This window comes from Cariama cristata, unplaced genomic scaffold (genome assembly GCF_000690535.1).
Source record: "Cariama cristata isolate BGI_N322 unplaced genomic scaffold, ASM69053v1 scaffold11023, whole genome shotgun sequence".
NCBI lineage: Eukaryota > Metazoa > Chordata > Aves > Cariamiformes > Cariamidae > Cariama > Cariama cristata.
Genome location: NW_009610219.1, coordinates 874 through 25,389, shown reverse-complemented (window position 1 = coordinate 25,389; position 24,516 = coordinate 874). Strand labels below are relative to the sequence as shown.

At 39.2% G+C, this 24,516-nt stretch overlaps 1 protein-coding gene across 1 annotated transcript; it reads right to left on the bottom strand.

The window, feature by feature from the left end:
• Window positions 1-240: 240 nt before the first annotated feature.
• TSNAX (translin-associated factor X) lies at window positions 241-23,747 on the bottom strand. The gene is made up of 5 exons (XM_009697803.1): window positions 23,645-23,747; window positions 20,298-20,412; window positions 18,497-18,627; window positions 3,681-3,808; window positions 241-2,008 (listed from the first exon to the last, which is right to left on the bottom strand). The coding sequence occupies exons 1-5, from the start codon at window positions 23,658-23,660 to the stop codon at window positions 1,634-1,636; spliced, it is 765 nt and encodes a 254-aa protein (XP_009696105.1). The 5' UTR covers window positions 23,661-23,747; the 3' UTR covers window positions 241-1,633.
• Between the last annotated feature and the right edge of the window lie 769 nt (window positions 23,748-24,516).

The window sequence follows — 24,516 nt, the reverse complement described above, 5'->3', positions numbered from 1 at the left end:
GACTTAGCAGAATAAAGTTAAGGGAGAAAGAGAAAAGGATTCCGGATTGGAAAGTGCCCCTCAAAATATGAATATAGGAATAGAGTGAAACTTCCAAGTCCTGCACAGTGGGGAAACTCGCACCATTACTGACCGCTGGGACCAGCAGGCAAAAGGACCAACGTACAGGCAGTGACTGCTTTTCAGAATTTATTGTAAAAAATAGTATTAAACAATAGGAAAAAAGCCACTCCTTGTTCAACCCACCACATATTGCTTTATGTGGAAACAATGGAAAACTGTGACAGAAATGTATTTACCCGTTCCTATCCATACATCAGATGATCCCAGCTACTCAGGACATGCTCATGGGAAAAATATTGGCAGTATCGCAGCATATGGAAGTGGAAATAAAAAACATGCAGTATTTTCAATTGCAGTTGGGAGGCCTATTTCCTGGAGTCTAAAGATCATGTTGTTTTATCTGTTTTCCTTTAGCATAATGTACATTATCAGGCTTTCATAACTTCAGACACCGGCAGAAAGCCCTGATTTTTTGCCAACGGTGACATACCCACCTCAAAGATAAACGTGGAAGTCAGAGCGTCTGCCTTATTTCTGTTTGCAATTTCCTTTCCATAGGAACATGCACATGATACAGTCCCTGCTAACAGATATTTAAAGCTTGGCTAGCCCTTTTTCACTTGTATCAGTTCAACCCCACTGGAGGTCCTCAGGGCAGCACAAGCAATGGAGAACAGACTTCCAACACCACTCCACAGTTGTTTTGGCCAAAACCTGCTTGTCCTAACACCAAATTATTCACGTTAAACACACTTGGTAGGTCTTCTGCTTTTGTCTACAAACAGAAAAATGTCAGATTCGGCATTAAACTGTATTACAAAAAATGTAAACCAAGACATTCCACAATTTTTTTGTTGTGGATTTTCTAGCTCACATCAAAACTGTGAAGTACCAGTGTTAACTTGGACAGAGCTCAATTTAAACAGAGCCCCAAAATCACGAGTGCACAGTAGTCTTCACCTGGTGCAATTAGCATCATTATCAATCGGTGAAAAGTTGACTTAGCTTCAGTTTCATGCTCAAAAGCATTAATCAGAGAAAACTTAAGTTACATGGCACCTTTGAGACCACCTCAGTTTCAAGCTGAGGGATGAACTTGCACATACATAGGTGCATTGGTTTAGGTATGGCATGAGCACAGAACCCAAATACTCAGAAAACAGGTCAGCAGAAACCTACGGATAATGCTAAATTAACAGTACTAAGCAATTTTTTTTTTTTCCACTGCTGTGCTTGCTGAAAACTGATAACAGCAAGCACAACAGCGTGAGGTGACTCACGCAACAGACAGTCACTGGTGTAGAGCGCAGTGGAAATTTTGGTCATTCTGAAAGAAGATACAATGGAGCAATACAGGAAATTCCACACCAAGAGAGGACAAAGTCAAACATTTGTTCTCTTGCACATCGTAAAAAGTATTTTTGGTTACAAATTACCACTGCAAACGATCTTCTCAAACTAAAAATGTCTCTACCTAAAAAGCTTTGAGAAGGGTCAAACCCCCACAAACCGTAACTAAAAAGCTTTCTCCAAGTCCTCTTCCCTTCTGAGTTGCAACAGTCGTCTTATTTTAAGAAAGACCCTCCTCTTGGTCAATCAATTCCGTTTTGGTGGAGAACACATCAGCCAGCATGTGCTTTGGGATTTCAGATCCCCGTACTTTTAACGTGTAGCAGGCATTCTCGACTTTTGCCAGACTCTGTTTCAAGGTATACAGCTTCTTAGATACTTCATAAGGTCCTGTGTTGCCAATGAAAGTAAAGCCATCATAAATCTGACGTAAGAACTGGCTCAGTTCAAAAGGCGTGTCTATGTCACCGTTTCCAACACTGCTGATGCACAGCCGCATCAGCTCTCCAGTTAGATCAGCCACTCCCAGCAGGTAATCTACTGGTGTTACCTTCAGGCTCCAAGTGTGTGGTTGTTTATCGTGAGAATTGGAGGTCTGAGGACAGAACAGAACAAAATCCAGTTCAGAGAACTATGAAAAAGAAGTCTATTATGGTTCAAATACGCACTAAGTTATCTAACATAACTGGTAATTAAAAACATTCTGGAAAATTAAATTGCATGGTGCTTCCACACAGTCTGATTTCACAAGCACTAATCTCCTTCCAGCACACCGGAAGGTATGAAAGCATAATTTCCACTTGAGATGTGATTTCCATTCTAGCAAGCATGATAAACATACCCTGCTTCTACCATCTCTATTTGCAAACAGAATTATCACATCTTTGTATCAACAAAGCAGTTGCTTTTTCTTTTTTTCTGACAGATCTTAGCCTAATAGATTTAAATTTTCCCTAAATGGTCTGTCCAAAGCTACCAAAGCAATTGAGAATCAAAAAGAGTCTGCATTATGAAAACAAATCATATCATTTTGTAATAGTATCTTGAATTTCAAGTTATATTTTCTACAAGACGCTGATAGGTATAGTTCTCTCAGATCCGTTTTATTTCAACCGAACTCATTAAAATAGCTAAAAAAGTACTTCATGAAGAAAACTCATCACAAAGTTACAAGTTTGCTCCTATATCCAAGTTTCCAATACTTTTTATTGCCAAACTACTGGTAACGTGGGAGACAACGCAGGTTTCTTTCTGTTCCCTTGTTCCCATAACATGCTATCCACCCAGATTCACAGACCTGGTCAGAGGCGTCTATGCAGGGGTTAACAACTTCACAATTTGTTAAACCAAGCATGCCACAATGGGTTTGCCTCCGGTAAGAACAAATGAACTTAAGCTAAAAACTTGGCTTCTTTGCAAATATCTTACCAACAGAATGAAGAAATAAAAAGAAGTGCTTTACTGCAGAATCTCTTCAACGGAAGCAGACTCAGGAATTTATCCAAAGTAGCAGTGCCATGTATTACTGTACACTGCACGGGCATTTCTGTGCACTACTACAAATTGCGTTTTGTCCCCTGTCAACAACCAAACTGTACCCAGTTTACCGTGGTCGGTGGCAGTAGTTTGTCCCAATGCAAAAAGTTTTATTTAGGGCAGGGTAGGAGTATGGGCAAGTCAAGAAACAGCAGATATGGTATTAGGGCTAAGGTATGACAGGGCACAATCTTGTCCTCTGAGGGGAAGCATCAAGATCAACTCCAGGAAAGCTACAAATGACCAAGCTAGGATGTACGGAGTGCATTTTAACAGAAGCTGAATACAGTACCTCCTGTAACTAGTTCAGTGCCAGCAGTAAGATTTCATTCCTGGAGTTCATCCTGCCTTGGATTTGTTTGTCTCCCAGCTTTCACTACATCACTATACAGCAGTAGGCCTTACAGCCAGCCCCAGCCATTAAAAATCCCTCCTCCACATTTGTTTGCGAGTATTTCACTATCCTGGATCTTTCCCCCTATCAGAGGGAGTTCGGTTTGCTCTGAATAAAAAGGATATGAAATTTATAAACTCGTATCCCACGGATTTAGTTTACTACTTGTCAGAATGAAAAGCATGTTTTGAACAAGTGAGTCAAAGCCCACGTGTGTATCTAATACTATTCCACTAACTGGCCTTATTTAATCAGATGCCAAAAATGTGACTAAGCCTACTCATTGCATTTCCATCTCAGAAACATGCTTGTCACATGAGAAAAGAAAAACTTTTACCGTGTTTGTTGTTTCTTCTCTCTCTTCTCCTGTAAATATTAGTTGCTTGTTGATCTCTTCAACACTAATCAAAGATCGTGTTTTGATAAAATACTGAAATGAAACTGCCTCAATATATTCTTGAAGTCCTGCAAAAATAGCAGAAGGATTAAGCTAACGATTCGAACTTGATCAGCAATGATCCATACTCACAATTATTTAATTTTTTTTTAGAAATCTTTTAAGTGAGACTATTTTAAGGTTACTAGTAAAAAGTGAAAACGAAGATAATCCAGAAACAACATCGAAACATAATCTAACATAGTGTGCTTCTGAAGTATGAAAACCAGACCGAGAACACAGCAGATAAACATTTTCAAGTTTCTACTCCAACTGCATTTTTAATTTAGAACTTTCTGTAACATCAGTGTAAAGCCTCATGTTACTCTGAGAAACATGCTGAACAGCAGCTCCCCATAATGTCCCCCAAGGGTCCGTACTGGGACCAGTGCTCTTTAATACCTTCGTCAATGACACAGACAGCGGGATCGAGTGCACCCTCAGTAAGTTTGCAGATGACACCAAGCTGAGTGGTGACAGGCCCGAGGGATGGGATGTCATCCAGAGGGACCTGGACAAGCTCGAAAAGTGGCGCCGTGCGAATCTCATGGGGTTCGAAAAGGCCAAGTGCGAGGTCCTGCACCTGGGTCAGGGCAACCCCTGGTATCAATACAGGCTGGGGGACGAAGAGATCAAGACTAGCCCTGCTGAGAACTTGGGGGTACTGGTGGACGAAAAACTGGACATGACCCGGCCACGTGCGCTGGCAGCCCAGAAGGCCAATCGTATCCTGGGCTGCATCCCAAGCAGCGTGGCCAGCAGATCAAGGGAGGGGATCCTGCCCCTCTGCTCCGCTCTGGTGAGACCCCCCCTGCAGTACTGCCTTCAGCTCTGGGGTCCTCAGCACAAGAAGGACATGGACCTGTTGGAGCGAGTCCAGAGGCGGCCACGGAGATGATCCGAGGGCTGGAGCACCTCTCCTGTGAGGACAGGCTGAGAGAGTTGGGGTTGTTCAGCCTGGAGAAGAGAAGGCTCCAGGCAGACCTTAGAGCAGCCTTCCAGTACCTAAAGGGGGCTTATAAAAAAGAAGGGGACAGACTTTTTAGCAATGCCTATTGCAACAGGACAAGGGGTGATGGTTTTAAACTGAAAAAGGGTAGATTTAGACTAGACATAAGGAAGAAATTTTTTACAATGAGGGTGGTGAAACACTGGCACAGGTTGCCCAGAGAGGTGGGAGATGCCCCATCCCTGGAAACATTCAAGGTCAGGCTGGATGGAGCTCTGAGTAACCTGATCTGGTTGGAGATGTCCCTGCTCATTGCAGGGGGGTTCGATTAGATGACATTTAAAGGTCCCTTCCAACCCAAACCATTCTTTGATAACCATGCTTTTAAAATACCACATTTGTGTGATGTAGAGTGCAGATCACTATTTCACAAGTTCACAAAGACACAGGACACAATGCAGTGAAAAAGACTGCAGATAAATTAAAATCAAGGCAGTTCACCTACAAAAAAAGACCTTTCCATCTTATTAGCAACAGTAAATACTTGTTTAAAACTGTATTTCCCACTCCTCTATTTGTGGGAATTAGTGAAGAGGCTCCTTAAAACGTGCAGGTTAGGTGAAAATCATCTTCAAGACAAAGCATTTGTTGTTACAAATCACTCCAGACAGAAAGGAAAAAAAAAAACCACACACAACCAGACAGGGCTGTGATGTCCAATAAGAGGAATATACTGATCAACAGCTCTGTCCAAAAGAACTTATACGCTAAAAACAAGGCATGCAGGGTGACAAAAGGAGTTGTTGGCAAGGAAATAAAAGATGGCATAATAAACGTAGCTTGTAACAGATTTGTATGCCATCTGCAGCCACCTGCCACAATTACCTCTCCCTACCTACTTAGCAGATGGTGATTCTCTGTACGCGTTACAGCAAAGGTGAGATCTAAAAAAGAGCTTGAATGTTCAAACAGTGATTTCACAGGTTCTGTCAGTTTTTCCTTATGTGATGAGAGCAGAGTTGGGGAAAGCATGTGGGAAAAGTTCATAAGCAGAAAGCTGAAGCTGGCACTGTCGGTGGGAAAAAAAAAAAAAAGCAGAAACAAACCTGGAACAAACAGCCATGACAGGACTAAGCTCAAAAAAGTTTTGAAGACAAAACCAATGCACATGTATATCTGACCTACGGACAGAGAAAGTGCAAAGGAGGACATTAAAGGAAGAGACTGTAACATGGCAGAGATGGCTCTAGCAGAGCCATTCTGAGCCATTTTAAGGGGATGGTTTCACTTCAAGAGAAGCAAAGAGGTCACACTGCCAGAGGGCCAGGATTAGACAATTGTTATGCATAACGTGAGAAAATGTGGAGGTACCCAAGGGTACCAGAAGTAGAATCGTGGTTCCTTTAGAATAACCTTAAAAGCCTCAACTGACCTCTACAGGGCCAGCATCTCAGCCTACGGAGATGTGGAGGAAACAGCAAATTTAGACTTCATCTGGATCAAAGGAAAAGTCTAAATCAAAAAGAAGAGAACATAGATTTGAATAACAGATGAGGGTGGAAATACCCCCGAAAAACTAGAGGTAACCTCAAGGGAAAATTCAATTGTAGAAGGCTTTCCACATTACAATCACAAAAGCATGATAGGTGACGACCTGCATTTTTTTCTTTTAAATATGTATTTGCAAGGTGAGCGGAGGCAATTCAGAATGGCAATTCAACCTGCATCCTTTATGCCTCTGTACGGCAGCAGTGGGAAAAGCAGAATAAACATCCAGCAACCAAAGCCACACTCAGTGCTGCTGTTCACAATCAGCACACGCATAGGGAGCTGCAAGGCCAATTAAATACAATAATTTAATCAACTGAATTCAGGTAAAGCATTCTGGGCACAAGCAATAGAAGAATACTAGATAAAAACCACTCAGGATCTTCTAAGATAAACAACTTCAGAAGTTGCAGAGAGGTAGATTTCATCACCCATTCTTTTCCTGACTCACCCTCTGATGTAACACGACCAGTAATCCATTACGAAATTTGGGTTTTTTTCTGTGGATAAGCTGTAAGCTACCAGATACAGCAGCACTCAACATCACAACATCTGTGAGAATCTCTCTCTGCTATCTGTGGAGAAGACCGTCACATATGAAGAATCAACTTGGCATTTTCCCAAGTTCTTAGAGAGATCAAATCAGCTCTCGAACTTTTTGGTAAACACTTTTTTCGATCCATCATAACTTCCAGTTTCACCTCATTCCACTACTTCTCCACATATGTTCCGTCCTTTTCCAGGATAAGTGTTTGACTGCTCCATTCATTTATTTTTATGTATTTTTTCATATAGGCATACTTATACATATGTATACACATACACACACGCACATTTTTGCTTCCTCCCAGTGTCCCACCCTAGCTGACATGTTCCACCCTTCTCCTCACTCCTGTTTACCACCACCATGTGAATGTTGCGCATACAGTCTGGTTTGTCATTTACTGTCACTTTTTCACAATTAGGGAATCTATCTCCCACTATTTACAAGGAAGCCTTACAAAAACCTCATTTAAAGTTGTTACCATTACAAATAAACTGGTATCAAATCCTGGTAACAATTACTTTGGAAAAAAAAATTCATATTTGACTTTTTTTTTTCTTTTTAAAGTCCTTCTTCCAGAAGTAGCTACAGCATGACACTTCAGTGACCCAAGACCTTGAAATAAGGTGTTTCCATGTGCAGGTAGAAGGATGTTTAAACATATTATGTTTTAGCTTAATGGTAGGACATCCGCTATTTTCAGCAAATAATCCCCAAGGTGAAAAAGCCCATCCCATTTTACTACACCATCCAACAATACCTTTCCCCTTATGCTCTTGTTTTGGATTTATTCCAAAATTGGCTTATTTACAGATTGAGCTGCCAGTAATGGAATCGTTTGTAAGACTGCCTTTTATGTAATTTTTTTTTTCTTCTAGTACATGGACCAAAAATTCCAATTAAAAGCACTATATTATTTCTACTAGCACTTCTTAAAATTGCAGATGTAAGGTAACAGAATGCTTAAGTATTTTGATATTTTATTACATTTACTTTATATAAATAGCTTGTACTAGTGACAAGTTACAGTGACCCGGTATAACAGCTTCTTTCTATATTTTGAAAATTTATTTTCTGTGTAAGAACTAGAAAGTTACACTGAGGTATCTTCTGAGCACATATTATCTATGAAGGAGGAGATTTTGTGCCTGAAAGATTGTGCACATTTTTTGCCAGCTGTATCAGCTGATATTCAAGACACTTACCCTTATCTACATACGCAAGGTCTGAGAAAAAGCTGTTGAGCAGTTTCTCTAAGAAATTTAGCAAGAAATCAGGTTTCTTCAAAAAAACAAGTCATTGGAGCACTCAATCCAAGAGTCAAATGAATGCATAAGGGGTATGAAAGGATAGTTCTATTTAAGAAATGAGTAAAGAACAGAAATTCCTTAATTGCAGGAGTCAGGTTAGGGTAAACAGAATGTATTTCCACTTGAGATATACATGCATGCATGCATGGAAGTTTCAACCCAGAATGACAGATCAAACAGGAGGTGAAAGTTTCTGTCTAAAATTTTGTTTACTTCATTTCCTCCTTTAAATATCTGTTCAAAACAGGTTAAAATGGATTTCATGCCTCTCAGTTCTTAAGGTTAGCAATGCCAATGCTATCTGCCATCTTATCTTCCTGAATAAGTTTCTCTCCCTATTTCTTCTCAAACTCATTTTCCTTCTGTCCCTTTGTCCTCTTTCTTTCCTCTGTATCTTTTTGTTCACAGAGCAGCCTGTGCTGATGCTTAGGACACAAGCAGATGACAGTCCCGTGTTCTCTTACCCAGCTCTTCCCCTAAACCCTGCAGCAGGAGTCACAGGCCAATAGCAGCCACTAAAAAGATAGTAGGAAAATATACACACCGAGTTTCTTCCAGGATCACTATATGAAGGGTGGGGCACATTATTTATAGGGCAACTCATGCAAATTCATTACAAAATCAAAACAGCACAGCCACAGCTCTATCTTATCATCATGTTTAGGCTGGATAGTTACATTCTCATTAAAAAAAAAAAACAAACTCACACAAACAAAAAACCCCAAATAAACAAACAAAAACACCCACACACAACCCTTCACAACCCAGAAAAAAGAGAAGTCATTCTTGTGGAAATCCCAAACAGAGAAAAACCAAAGTTAAACTTGAGAGCCTTTATCACTAAGCTCTGCAGAATATGGGGAGGATGGTAGACTTAAAGAACCCGCTTCTACAAGTATATTGATTAATGAAGGGGAGAACTGGTGAAATATGCAAATAATTAACCAGGTATATCAACTGAAAAAAGTACAAGCAATAAACGTAAAAGTATTAATACACAGATTAAGTAATTTTCTTTACGGTCAGCATCCTATTAAGATGAAACTCACAATTCACACCTCACCTCAGCCTTTTCCATTTAAGCTCTCTGCAGACTTGGCAACAATTCCTTAAATTCATAGGTATCTTTCCCTGCACAAGTGATAAAAACTTAAGTAATTAAACTAAAACTGAGGCTGTCAAACAATCCAACTGCTTTGTTGATTGTGAGCATGAAGTCAAAGGTTAATTTTATAACAGTACACTGAAAGAGCATAAAGCCAGCTGTTCTCAGAGACAGGCACGCTCTGGACATCCTGTTGTGAAAATGGCTTAAAAGAGTAATTCCACTCAGGGATGGATTTTATAAAATGGGACTAACTAACAAATACAAATAAAAGCACTAGAACAAATGTCCATAAAAGCTTACAAATTTGGGAAAAAAAAAAAAAATCTGTTTCTATTCACTGAGTAGTACTTCAAAAGTTGAGTCATTATGGCAGGTAGGGCTATGAGTCTGAATTTTTAAGGGAACTGGGGAGAGGAAAAACACAGCTAAGTCCACATCCACATAAACAAACTGCTCCATTTCATCAATCCAGTTTTGAAATTACTTTAGTAATCAGTACAAACTCAGATGTGAATATGTCAGAAAAAACTCATTTTAAATAACCTTGAACTGATTACTAATGGACTATAAATAAAGAATGTATACTACATCTGGCACTGATTTGTCTAAACTGGTTTACTATTATATCAATAATTAAATTGATGCAAATTTCTCATCTGAAGCCCTGAATGCTTTGTTGATTAGTCAATTGCTACTCGACGCATCCATGACCACCAAGAAGTTCTGTCCCCTTCTAGCTGCATGCATTGAAGTGATGTATTTCAGATACTGAAGCATTAATATTGTTTGCACTTCAGTTAAAAGTTGAATACGCACCAACTTTAGGGAAAAAGTCATCCCAAGATTAGTCTGTTTTCCCAATTACTACAGAAACAAATATAGGTTCCCTATTTAATACGCACAGGTGTCTGTGAGAGTTAAATTATTTCCCCAAACAGGCACAAAAACCCTGCAGAGCACTGCAAAGAATATTTTAATCTCTTATTGCAGAGAACAGTTTCACCAAGCCTTTTTGTTATTGTTATTAGAAACACGTGTACATATGACAAATGCTAGGTTTTTTGCAGATGACTCATAGTGGATGAGAAATTCACATTTTGCTCCTACTTGAAGACCTGAGGGATGTACCATGGTTACTTTTGTAACCAAGTTTTTTGTTCTGAAGGGTTTTTTTTTTGTTTATTTCCACCAAAAATGTAGTAATTCTGAAGAGCAGCCAATGTTCTACATGAGTTCTTAAAAAACAAAAAACCCCAAACTATTCCTGTGACAGTAGTCTTCCTCATCTCGTTGACTACCTCCAATTGCCTCGATAACTGATACAAAGTTTAAAAAGTCATTCAGCTAGATGGCAAATTTTACACTACTAACAGCCTTGAGGGCAAGTGTTTGAGATACCAAAGAAGGAAGCTCTGGCTCAGCCAGGATGTTCTACGATCAAAGAAGGAAGAGCACCTAACACAGCTTCTTCACTTCTAACCCCAGTGAAAGTTCTCCTCAGGATGAGGATGTTTCCATGCAATAGCCCCAACTCACTACCACGTCAGAAGTACCAACGGTGCCATTTATCTTCATAAATACAGGTCTGGTGAGATGGTAAAAAAAGGTACATCACCACTCACCAACTCCTGTTTCTCACCACATGACTGCAAAACAAAAACCTAATCACGATGCGCTATACTTAGTTGTTTCCTGGAATGGAGGTCCTCTACGACACATTCTCCTGTGTGATTTTAAACAAACAAACAAAAAAGGTTCATAGATTTTTCTTGGTCTTCTCTCAAAGTTCCACCTGCACTTGGTTCCTGTAAAGGCTGGAGAGCTCTGGTCTGTGAATGGCTGATGTTAATAGCTGCATGGTCGAGAAAAATTCCTGAGCCAGAGCACAAGTTCTCCTCCATTTGCTAGCTATATAACTGAACTCAAAGACAAACATCATCACTAGTTTCAGATTGTCATGTAAATAACTGCAGTATTTGCCATAATAGTGCTGCAGAATTTTAGGACAGTTTAGGTCTTGTTAGACCTAGGAAAGGACAATCTTTGTTTGGCCTGATCCAGTGCACGCATCTCTAAAAGACTGTATACAGCTTCTCTTACAGACTTATGCTGCCCTCAACGGCTCCTGCTGTTTTTTTACAGCTTATGCTGAACTCAGTGGCGCATTCAGGGATCAGCTGATAATCAATGCTCACATAGCACATGCCCTGTTTGGTCATGTCTGTATTCATTTTCCCAAGTTTGTTTTAAATTTTTGTGTACGGACATAAAAACCCTGCAGCAGAAAGTAAAAAGTGAGAGGCTTTACAGTTGCTGATTCTTCACTTTCTGTGGAAGAACCTAGGAAAAAAGGCATGAACCAGAAATAATCAAAGGGTAGTAAAACGCAACAAGATGAAGGTATCATGTTTCAAATAAGTGACTTGCAGGGTGAAAAAAAAAAATCAGTTTGACAGAGTTTGTTGGCACACTTGGTGATGCGCGAACATCAGAGAAACACAGAAAGTAACAAAACAGAGAAGCAAATAAATTAACAAAATTAGACCCGATAAATATTAGCTTCTTCACTGCAAATTCCATTAATTTTCCAGTCTAATCAGGAAACTTTGTTTCCATTTCTGGCATTTTACCTCTCACCCACAACAGCAAAGAGATTAACTTTAATTCTTCAGTTACATCCTGTTCCTGTGTTACTATGTTTTCCCATCATCTTGCAGAAACTTGATTCCTTCCTTCAGGATAGCTTTCCTTTCAAGTTTCAGGTGTATTCAAGTCTTTTCCTGGGTGAGACATTTAACAATTCACATATCTTCCTCACACAGTAAAAAGCTTTTCCTTTGATTGCCACCTATTTTTATTACAGTTTTAAAACTTCCTTAAGAAGAAAAAAATGTCCTAATCCTACTGTTCCCGATGTGCAGAATAGTTCTTTACCTCGGAATTCTTTCAGAAATACATAGGTGTCTACAAGTACAAAGGTGGCTAGCACAGCTCAAGTACGAGATGTTCTTTCCATATGATGAGTGAGAAAGTTAAGAACAAAAAACCAGGTAACACAGAAATCATAATGTGGATAGTTCATTTAGTTTGTGTTCTAATCTGAATCCTTCGTACAATACCAAAAAAAAAACCCAGTATTAAATAATCAGTAATCTAAATCTGGCCTGTTTGGATGGACCTCACTCATCTCCACAGCACTTCTTACGGCACCATGTCTGGTGGTCCTACATACTGCAGTTAAAAAAACGGTATTCTAGCACAATTAAAGTATTTCCTTTCCACTCATGCAGACTTAACTGACTTTGTCCAATCCAGGAGCGCAGTTTGTTGCAGTATGATGACACGCCTCAAGTGACTCTAAATGGCATAAGGCAGGAGACAGAAATAAGCTCCATTATATCATTCTCTCAGAACACAAATAGTGCCTGCACGAGATAAATTATGCATTAGACTGCGTCAATGCTGAACTTTTCCACAGAATTTCCCGCATCATCAGTGGCAGAAGCCGTCACAGAGCAATAGTTTTGACAAGGTGCTGACATTTTACAGCCTTGTCATCTAATCCTATTGAGAGCAAGTGCAGACATGATAAAGAGCTAATGAGCTTCTCTGCGCACGCCACCCCACCCACCGCTGCTGCTAGCACAGGCACACAGCGAACGGAAAGGTCAGCCAACAACGCTCTGCTTGCACCTACCATCATCGCTCTACGTCCCACTACTGAAGAAGCCCCGGAAGAATTATGGGCTCCTCATTCCGTATTTTGTCTTACGTACGGCAATCAGCTGTGAGGATAATACCACACCTATACTTGCTCCTAGCAGAATCTAGTGACCTCCCTGTAAAAACAGCAACACGTAGTTAAAACTACCACTTCAACAGGTTTTTTGGTCAAGCTGCCCTATAGAAAATAGTTTAACACCTCAAAAGCTTTACAATTCTCTTGCACGCCCTTATTGTTAAGGGACAAAAAATGGAGTAAGTCTTCAAATAGCTAGAGATTTCATTTAACAAAATCATGTTAAAAAGGTACTGCGTTCAATCCCGCACAATGCCAGCCTATCAAGCCACTCTTAAGTTTCTCTCTGTGTTACACAAATTTTGCATTTATGCAGAGCAGATTTAGAACATGCTTAGAATAATTCCATAAATCCTAACATGTTGCAGAGCACCCTCCTTCTTGTCTTTAAGGCTCATACAGGTCTTTCCTGTATACTATTGATATTTTCCTTAGTATTTTAGAGTTTAATATATATAAAAATATCCAAACACACATATATACATATACAAAATCCTGAAAAATGTCTTCCTCCCCTCCATAAATTCATACAATCTTTTTCAGTTCTTTTCTTACACAGTGTCTCACAACAATTTTAAAGAAACAGTACACGTTTCCTCACAGGATATATAAGGTATACACTGCAAAGTGGGGCAAAGGAGCAGGAATTCTATATTACAAATAGTAAAGCTTTAAAAATATCAACAAAGCAGAACATTCTAACATAACAAATGAAGAGCTCTACATTTAAAAAAGACTTCATTATTTCAGTATCTCTTTGTTTGCTTATTTAATCATCCCCTGGGACAATCTGTACTGTTAAGAAACATGTAGAAAACAGTCATCAGTTTTTGTTGTCGTTCAATTAGTGCTATACTCAGTGCTTGAGCTCATGCAAGTGTCCTTTGGGGAAACGTCCTGCGTGCCATTAGCACTATCCTTAATGAGGGAAAGCATGAAACTCCTTTAGTGCTCTGCCAGAATTGTTTTATCTTCAAGTCAAAAGAACAACTGCTTGGAGTAACCCCAAGAAAAGCATTTAACAATTACAAGTGGCAAACAATATTCCCAAGCATTATACTCATAGTACTCTTCTATTTATAGGCTAACAGTTATTGTACTGAATAAAATATGTATTAGGCAGCTTTATTATGTGGACAGTCATGATTCCCCAGTTAAGGCTGCTTCAATGGTTTCCATTATAAGCCCAGTTTTGATCCCTTTTACTCTTTCTGTGAGAGGTAGGGTGGGGAACAGGAGGATGTTTCATGTTTGGTTTCAAGACAAAGGAGAATATTTTTAGGAAGTTTGAGGTTAATTGGACATGCTGCTTTTGAGATATGGGACGTAGGCGTTTCTTTATTCTTTTTTGAAGAAAAAAGCAGTTTAATGGCAAAGTTTTTGTTCATAAAAAGCTTTTTAACTAGTTCTCCAGAATTTCTTTAAAATACAAAATCAGAACTGAAAACTAGGTGAAAGGAAGGTCAAGACTCAGAGCTCTAGGAAATACATAAAGACAAAAGACCTAGCACTTTTCCTAGCTACATTTGTTCTCAAAAAGGCATGCAAGCTTTTTCCACTGCAAAAAAGCAAAGCAATAATTAAAGAACACTAGACTTAAAAACAAAACTAAAAGCAACATTCTTACCACTGTTTCCCTCCCAATTACAGTTCTTCATAAACAGTGAGGGGCAGGGGGAACACAGCATTCCCTCTCACCGTTGCTCTTTATCTAACTGTCCTCTCATTCTTCATGTCCCTAGGTTTTCTAGCTCAGCTTCATAATCCTGACATCAAGCATCTTCACATCTTTGGCACTTCCTTGATCCCAGCTTTAGCACAATGAAGATCTGCAAGTCTTTAAGCCTGCATATTCCTTTTTTTGCCATCCCAATGACTAGGCGGAAAGCAGAGGATTTAATGAACAAGGTAAGAGTAAAGGTCTGGTTCAAAGTTTGCATTTCATACTTGTCATACACATGAAATCATTTAAACAACGCCTAAAAGCATTTCCTGTCTTCTCAGTGACACACACGTACATTCTAACACGCACCCTTACTAAACAGGCACAACGGACACCAGCTGGCACAAACTCCCCTCACAGAAGAGCATCATGTAGAAGAGCTAGAATTTAAGCAGACGCAGTGGATGACCTACAGAAATGGAAGGAAGGCAACTCATTTCAGTTGGATTTTATATACAATCTTCTTAATGAGGCAAGAACTACCTAATTACAGAAACAACAGGGAAATCTCAGGGCCAGGCCATACAACTGATGAGATTCCAGAGGCTTGCCACTTACTCATGTCACCTGAAGAGAGGAAAAAGGTAGAAGTACAGCCTTTCACAGTTCTAACTCCAGAAATACAATGTGGGGCTCCGTATTTCTATCTTTTAGTTCTGTCCACAAAGCCACAAAGTTCAGGCATTTGTTTGAGAGACTGCACATCTGATTGCTGAAAAGATGGACAGCAGAGCGTACTTCTCCTCCCTCTTGTTATTTAGTGTACTAATACCTTTTTGCTGTCCTTTCTTTTGACCTAGAGAGGTCAGTAAGTTTCATTCTCATAAGTTGTCTTAAGACTGCAGTAAGAAAATTCTTTAATTCTATGACACTCTCATTCCAAGTTCCATCCAAGTGTTAGGGATGTGCTGTTGTATGTATAACAGTGTGCAGTTCTGGGTCCCACCATGTAAGGACATGAAGGTCCTTGAATGCATCCAGAGGAGGGCAACCAAGCTGGTGAAGGGCTGGCAGGCATGTCCTGTGAGGAGGGGCTGAGGACTTTGGGCTTCTCTAGTTTGGAGAGGAGGCGGCTGAGGGGTGACCTCCTTGCTCTCTGCAGCTTCCTGAGGAGGGGACGTGGAGATGGAGGTGCTGAGCTCTTCTCCCTGGTACCCAGCGACAGCACGTGTGGGCATGGCTCAAAGCTGTGTCAGGGCAGGTTTAGACTGGACATTAGGAAGCATTTTCTTACTGAGAGGGTGGTCAAACCCTGGAACAGGCTTCCTAGAGAGGTGGTCGATGCCCCAAGCCTGTCCATGTTTAAGAGGCATTTGGACAATGCCCTTAACAACATGCTTTAACTTTTGGCAAGTGCTGAATTGGTCAGGCAGTTGGACTAGATGATCCTTGTAGGTCCCTTCCAACTGAAATAGTCTATTCTATTCTAAAAGCTTTGCAGCTGTAGAGGCCTTGAGTCATCATACACATGCAGCAGGTCTCTAACTTCCTCTACTAGAGCTCTATAGTAATTTGGCCTGCCCTACAATGGACAAATACATCTTACTCATTTTAAGAGGCTGAGATTTAAAACACTGCGGAAAAGTTTTAGAAATGCTGAATTGTTTCTGATAGCATATTTTCACTTGTTTTCTGAAGAGTTTATTCAGGTCCATTTTGACATTAACAGATATTTTAATGCAAGTCAGAAATCGATTATTCAGGAGAATCAGCATAGCTGACTGTGTATAAGTATTTACCAAATACACAAAGCAAACCTGAACAGAATTATTTTCATTATTTTCAGGTTTATATGGCTAGCTTAAGTTTACATATCTTTCATATCAAAAAAAAAAAAAATTCTAAGTTTTCAGGTTGGAAAAAATGTATTGTTTTAAAAACCAAAACCAGTAATTATGTGTACTCAGAGGAGAGAAGTAGAAACCTAGCATCAGGTTTGCTCACTTGCTTTACAAGACATGGGTACACACAGAAGTTATCCCGGGATAAGTTTCCACATCTGCTATGCAGGCATACCCTATTACGTCCGAGATGAATGCAAGCTAATTCCAGGCAAGCTGCCCCTCAGTAAAAATAGAGGTAGGTATGCTGCTTTGAATTTACCCACACAAAGCCACATACTAAGAAAATAGAGACAATTCAGGTGAGGCAGCTGATGCAGGGTAACTGGTTACCCCATAAAATTTTGCTCACATGGCAAGGCTGATAGCTTGTATTGTGAGGTCTCACAAAGATTCATGAGGTAGCAGACCTCAAATGCTGTTGTTCTATAGATAGCATTACATGACTCACACAGGATTACAAACTTCAGGGGTTATTCAGACAAAGTTTACAAGTCTCAATGAAGCTTTCAAAAACGTTCGTTCATAAAACTGAATGCAAGGATTTTCAGCTTTTATATGCAGTACTTAAAATGAAAACCCAAACACATTTTCAGCATCTCAAGACACTCATAATATACTTGGACTAGTATTGTTCACAGTTTGAGGTCATCTGTAGTGTCAGCGTTTTGAATTATCTCTTTCTTTTCATTGCCTCATCACAGTACTAAGCTACAAATAGCAGGAAGATGCACACAGATTAAGTGGCTCTTTAAGAATAACTACTTACATTTAATTTAAGCAACCCAATGCAGCACAGGTAAGAGGACTACGGAATTGAATTAGAGCCACTGAAGACTAGCGTGGCAAGCTCCTCCTGGTTCAGGAGTGCAACACTGAGCTTTCACTTAAGAGCTGTCTCACTCTTAACAAACTTAAGTTTGTGTCAGATTTAAGTGCAAGTTAACCTGTGCACTGTTTGTCTTGCAAGTTACATAGATGTATTTGCGGCTGGTTAGTCAAATCAATCCTATGGACATTTTTAAACAATTAAATCATTCAGGGCAAGTCTTCAGCTCTCCTCAGCTGAAGAAGTCTTGCCTGAACAAGGAAAGATATACAGGATTCCAATATGTTTAAAACAAGACTGATAAACACAAGACACTTTTATGCTATGACAAAGATGTCAAAGAAGCAGTGACATATTTTACTCATGTATTGCCACAAACAAGGCATAACCATTTTAGGTAAGATTCAGATGGTCAGCAAAGATTCAGCAAAGAAATAGGATTTGACAGCAAGAGTCATGAAAGCACTGGGACTTAGTATCTCAAGGATGTTACCAAAGACTGCTGTTTACAGAGAGGAGCAGAAAAATATGTGATTGAAACAGATATAAACTCTGATTTAATGCTTGTAACACAGAGGCAGAAGTACATTCTGAGTCTTTAGAAGAAAGAAAACGCCAATCTAAGGATTTTAATTCATTAACTTTATCAACTCAAAATGGGATCATTTCACAAGATAGTCGCTCCCGCTCTCCTGTCAGAAATTATAACCCTTCAGGTGGGGTAAATGAGAGTGTTGCACAGACTCCTCTCAGTCAGAGTAGACCAGCCAGTGCATTTGTTAGAACTACTCCCAACTTCAGTTTAGGTCAGGGTCCAATTTTTTCCAGTTGTAGTCTCCCATTTAAATCTTCGTTTAACTGCAATGATAAGACGACTGTAGGGCAATAGCTTCTCTAATAACAGAGCTAACTTTGGTAACAACAAAGATTAACCTGAGTCCTGATTTATAACCACAGAAATGCAACAAGTTCAGACCTGTGGCATGAAAAGGCACCACTGCTAAAGAGAAACTGAACTTAGTGCAAAATCAAAATAGCATACTTTCCCTATTTTGAAATAATTTACCTGGAGATATAGCTCTGTGGAACTGATACATGTCTTCTCCAGTCAGTTCTTGTGCAACCTGCTTAATCTTCCGTCGGACAGCATCTAGCTTGACTTCAGATTCATTCAGTATTTCTTCCCCATTTGGAGCACTGCAATCATAAAACAGAAACTGAAAGAGTAGCTTTCAGAACATGAGCAAACAGTCAAAAAATATTACACATTTCCTTTTCCTAACCAATACATTTTCAATGGCTTCAGGAAAAAGCAAAGCCAATATTGGAATCAGAAACAATTTAACTTTCATTGACACCTACTGCAGATTCCAAAATTCCATAGATTGTTAGCATGAAAATAATCAACCAGTCAAAGACAGTTCTGGTAGCATAATGTTTACTTCAGATGAGAATTTCAATTATTGCTTAAGTAAGAACAATGATAAACACAAGCAAAGGCTTAAAAAAAGTATTCTACCAGTATTTGCCGAAGTCCTTCAGCCTCTTTAAGAAAAAAAAAAACACAGTATTTTGCAATGCATTACAGTATTGCAAAATACAATACATGATCTACTTCTACATGTGATTTTTTTTTTTTTAGGAAGTAATTATGGACTATGCTATTCAAGAACAGCTGAAATATCTGATTAACAACCACAACATATACTTGGCATTTAAAGTTTAGTTTATCTAATTTCCTTTAAACTTCCCCCCTCCCCCACCCCCAAATAATCTATATGGTATATTAGTTTACAGTCTATTTAAGGAACTACTGATTGACTGGTCCTGAGAAAAAATTTAGAAGTAAACAGATTTCTGAAAGTAAAGCCACAATAACAGCAAAAAGCAAAGGAGAAGGAAATAAAAATACAGCATGGAAAGCTTCCACTCTCACAAGAACAGGAATGTCTTACAAAACAGGAATTTAAAATTTGGAGTAAAGAGGAGTTTTTTGTTGTTGTTCTTTCCTCTACCAGTTCCCAGCTATCTAGCCCCTGCAGTGGGAGTAGCTATTTACAGTCAAGGCTGTAGCTGTTACTAGAATTATCACAATGCCTCTTTGCAGAAGATGACCAAGTTTAAAAGAGGGCAACTTCATAATCCCTATTTATAACTGTTACTACTATGGTAACTATAAATAGTTACTACTACAGCAGAAATGCACTGATAGGTAACAAAAAATAAATTAAATTAAAAATAGAAGGAACAGGGAGAGCTGCTATAACGGTAACACACATAAGACCAATGTTTGACACATACAGTAAACATTTTCTACAACAGGCTACGCAAAGCTTCAAATTTTCCTGTTATTCTAGTTTGTCTGTGGCTTCCAAAGATTGCTTGAAGGCTCATGAGAACACAAAACATGTAGAAGCTCAAAATTTCACACAAAAGCCTCTTAGGTTGCAGCATGTATTGAAGTAACAGAACCCAGGTCACCTCCTCTTTGCATTGATGACCTAGGGTGAAGCTGCAAAAAACAAAATGGTGGAGTAACTGCAGAGGCAGCTAACCTGAAGGAAAGGTCCATGCTCTTCTCTGACAGGTTGCTGAAAGCTGGAAAGCTCTCATCTGCTGTTATACTCTACTGCTCTGATCCTGTTTAATATGTCAATAAAACCAACCAAGAAACCTGAACCAGTGTCTTTTAATTCTCTAACTGGACTGGGCATTCATTAGCTCACATCCACCCTAAAGGACATTTCTGGGAAGTTAATTAAATTCCTCTCGATAGAACATTGCAGCTATTAACTGCAAACACAGAGAACACTGCAAGGCAGCTTCTAGGTTTCTATGAACATGTTCATGCACAATATGACACTCACCTGGTAAACCTGTGGAGCAGAAATATTGTTCTTTTGCTTTCAATAGTTATATCACGACTGAGCTTCACAAGCCGCTCATATTTATCATGCCTGGTGTCAAGCTCCAGCTGAAACGCTGCAGAGTCAATCGTGACAGTAACAAGCATGGTTATCACATGTGCACAGCGTAGAAGAGCAGAGAGCCCTGGCTACCGCAACTGCTTATGGGCCCCAGCCCCACCAGCCTTTTCCTCAGGGTGCCTTTTCCCAAGGTGGGCAACGCAGCTGCTCCTGCATGGAGCACGGCTGCAGAGGCCACCACTGCCTACCGCCTGCCAGAGCTGCAAAATTCATCAATGTTCCTTTTGTTTAATAAGTCAGGTTTAAATATACATCAGCCCTGATGACGCTTTAAGGCAGCCCAAGCAATTTTAAGGTAAAAATACTGGTTTTAACAAGCAAAATCTATTCTACAATACTGCTATTCAGGAAACTGACTTAAAATTTTCACCCAAATTCAGCAAGATAAATTAAAAAATAAAACCCTACAATCATTAGTAAATAAGATTCACCAGTCTCTAAAACACAACAACCAAACAAAAAGGCATTTGACTAACATATACTGTTAAAAATGCACCATTTAGTAAAAAGAAAGGTTGTTATTTCACATCCCAACTAGACTTGGCTGAAAGTCAAGTATTTTAATATCCCTAAGAACTAGCTGTACTAGCAGACTTACTGATGTAAACTCTCTCTAACTACAGTGAAAACAGAGAAGAGAGGATATGTATCTGGTTGTCACAGTCAAACGTTATGAATGTTTCACAGATACCATTAACATTTTATAGACCATTATTCCACTAAATAAACCATTAATAGGTACTTATAAGAAATCTAACACATTTTCTGCATAACTGTCTGAGGTGTTACAGTGTCCATGCGAGAAGTCAGCTAAGAGGTTACATTTTTAAAAGCTCTGACAAGTGAATACCCTTTAGAAAAGTGCAGCAATTTGCTGGCAAGCAAAGTTTAGATGAAGCTACAAAAATAACTGTATTTCTCATCATCTTGGTAGAAAAACTTGGTTCCTCTTATTTTGTTCTCTTCTCCCCAATCTTCTTCTGAAACTCTAAGTCACAAATGCTCCTACTGATTTTTTAAATCTTTCACACGTCTGATTGGTGTGTCTCTTCCAAATTCTGAGTCAAGTCCACCACTGAATTATCATCAAGGAGAAATTTTCCATCAGATCATAGTGACAGGAACTTGAGGGAGGGTGACTGGTACTTTCCTTCGTAGAAGGCCATATATGACATTTCCAGTGACCATTTACAAGTTTCATCTAGCAAGAAATTCACTATTTTGAAGATCTACAATATTAGCAATGCCTCCCAATTTGTTGTGGCTTTTAGACTTTTATGTTAGATTTTAAACCTGTTAGGGACTACTAGGAAGTGTTTTGTGACCTGAAGTAAAACATGGACAAATATGGTAATTGTTAGCCTAAAAGGATGCAAGAAAACCTACTGTACTGTTGCCTAAAATTGCAAAGGATTAGAACCCAGGGGATTCCCCAGGCTAACACATCGAGACCACACAGCCATTTCCTCCACACATTCCACTTTCATGTGTAATCCATCACTGAAAGCAAAGACTCAGACTCTATTGATTTTGGTGGTGCAGAATCAGACCATTAAAAATGATAATAAATCTTTTCCTTACAAACCAAGATACTATCCACTTACTGTATCATATTTAAAATGCATTAAGCAAAAAAAGGTATAACTGAATTCTCCTTGGTTTGTGATTTATTATTATTATAGAAGACAACTTCTCACTAATTTTCTAGAAATCTTTGGTGCCCACAGATAACAATGTCAATTCAAATACAACATTTTTCCAAAGAGATGAAAAAGAGCAAAATGTGTATAACCATTTAATTTCACAAATCAAGCTGTTTAGATTCAGGCAGCATATGTAGAAATAGTGCGCCAGTCTGGTTCACCTTACACGGCTTGCTCAATTACAAGCCATCCGGAGCACACCTTTTCTTAACACTTGTGCCTGACAAGGAGATAAAGACCACCAGTGTTTCTGTCTGGGGCTTATAAGCACTAGTGCAATACAAAGGGTGGATCTTTGAAAAGCTGAATAAACCGCGTCCCTTACATCTTTTCTGGAATTAACCAAACACTGCTGACTGGATCTTATGGGAAGGGAGGGAAACAAGTGTTGTTTTTAATGTGAATTAATGGCAGCCTTATGATAAACTGATGTGCTTAAGGGTGAAAAATTAAAGTTGAAAGTACAGTTGCACTACTCAATTCATGCGCAAGTGCATGTACGTTATTCAATACAAAAGTTCAGGGGTGAAAGTTAATAATCTGCCAAACTGACTTACACAGAAAGGAAGAAATATCTGTTTTAAAGAAAGCAAGGAGATTATATGATGTTAAGTGACCATCTATAACAGCCGTCCAGCTCTTACTTCTTCACCCTCCTTAGCTTTATAAAAAATAGTTGGGACGGGGAAAAATTTACACCAAGAATTAATCTGTTCCCTGTATCACATCTCCTTCCTTCTTCTGTCAAGGTTTCTCATTTCTGAAGCTCAACTTTGCCTTGTTAGGGCTTGTCTAATGAGAAAGTTCAACTAAATTTACTGGAGTTTAAATCTGGGGTGCAAAATCCTATAAAAACAATTTAGTTGGTGGGAAGTTTACACTTGCTTATTTAAAGAAACTGAAATATAAGCTAATTTTAAAAAGGCACTCAAACTGAAATAAATGTCTACATACAGGTCTATATTAGTTAGCTAAACTCTTATTTTTAAAAGGTGCATGTATAAACAGCTTCCAACTCACACATCAATGCATCCAGATTTACATTAAAGTAGCTTAGTCATCTATGCACCACAGCCAAGGTCAACAGCTAAGAGCATTCTCAATTCCCATTCAGAAAGGGAACCATCGAGTCCTCTTGTCCCCACGGCTCAGATTTTGCATTACACCTCAGCGGATCTTACAGTTTTCTGCCACCAAAGGGCCTGGTCACCTTCTGTCTGGCTGAACACTTGAGCAGTTTGCTTAGCATCAGGTTCAGCACAAGCAGGGTGGGGAGGTGGAACAGGAGGTAGGACGAAAAAGAGAGCAAGTCATGAGTCTGGTGGAACTATGTGAAATCCCACTCTCAGGACTTTATTGCACAAAAAGCAAACACCAAGCTCTAAATGTATGAAGCATGAGTCCAACTAGTTTCAGGTTTCTCCCCCAGAGAAAGCTGGTTTATTCCATCACTAAATACTAGTAATTTCCTAGCAATTTCTACACCATGTGGTGTAGCATCTGGCTTTTCACATGCTTACTTACATTTAAAAGACGTCATCAAAGCTGAAGATGGATTAACATTCTCTTTTTCCTCTCTTCTTTGACCATGTGGAAAATTGTCATGCTTTCGTTTTCTGAACCCACCCGATCCTATTAATAGAAGATACGCACGAAAAATATATTTAAAAATAAAGTAATTTTGCCAGAGCATAAGCAGCATCAGAATGCTGTCTTCAGAGCATTCCTGACTGTAGCCATATTTTACAGGATAAAATAAGGTTAACTGGATGAACCTTATTACCAAGTGATGTCATCTTCATGCTAGCATGCTACTTTTTCCACCACATTCCTACTGAAAATCAGAAGAAATCTTACCAATTTCAATGGATGAGTGTGGTAGGATCCTAAGTCCCTTTTTTTTTTTTTTTGTAAGGTCTTCACACCCTTTTATGTTTCCTTTCCGAAAGGGAACGGCTGCATGGAAATCCTTGTGTGAGCAGGGGCCTACATTATCAGACTTTCTTTTAATTATTTTAAATATTCAGCTTGACAGGAGTCATTAAAACTGCAAGTTTTTCATTACTGTAATTATTTACGTCATGGGTCTTCAGTAATCATAAAAAGCAAGACATAATTTAAGTAGATACCATTATCCAGGTATGCAGGTTTAGCTCCTGCAGCAGAGCATCTTCGGTCCTTACACTCTGTCCATTAACCACTTTCTTCTCTTCACCCCGATATAGCTGTTCCCTTCAAATGGCCTTACACGCCTCTTCCTTAGCCTCCCTTTTCAAACCCTCATCCAGACCTCATCTCTTTTGGACTGTGTTTTACTACTGATTTACACTTTGTACTGTTTCTTCCCTTTGTCCTTCCTTCACCTAGGACTTACTCACTGCGTCATTCATGTTTTA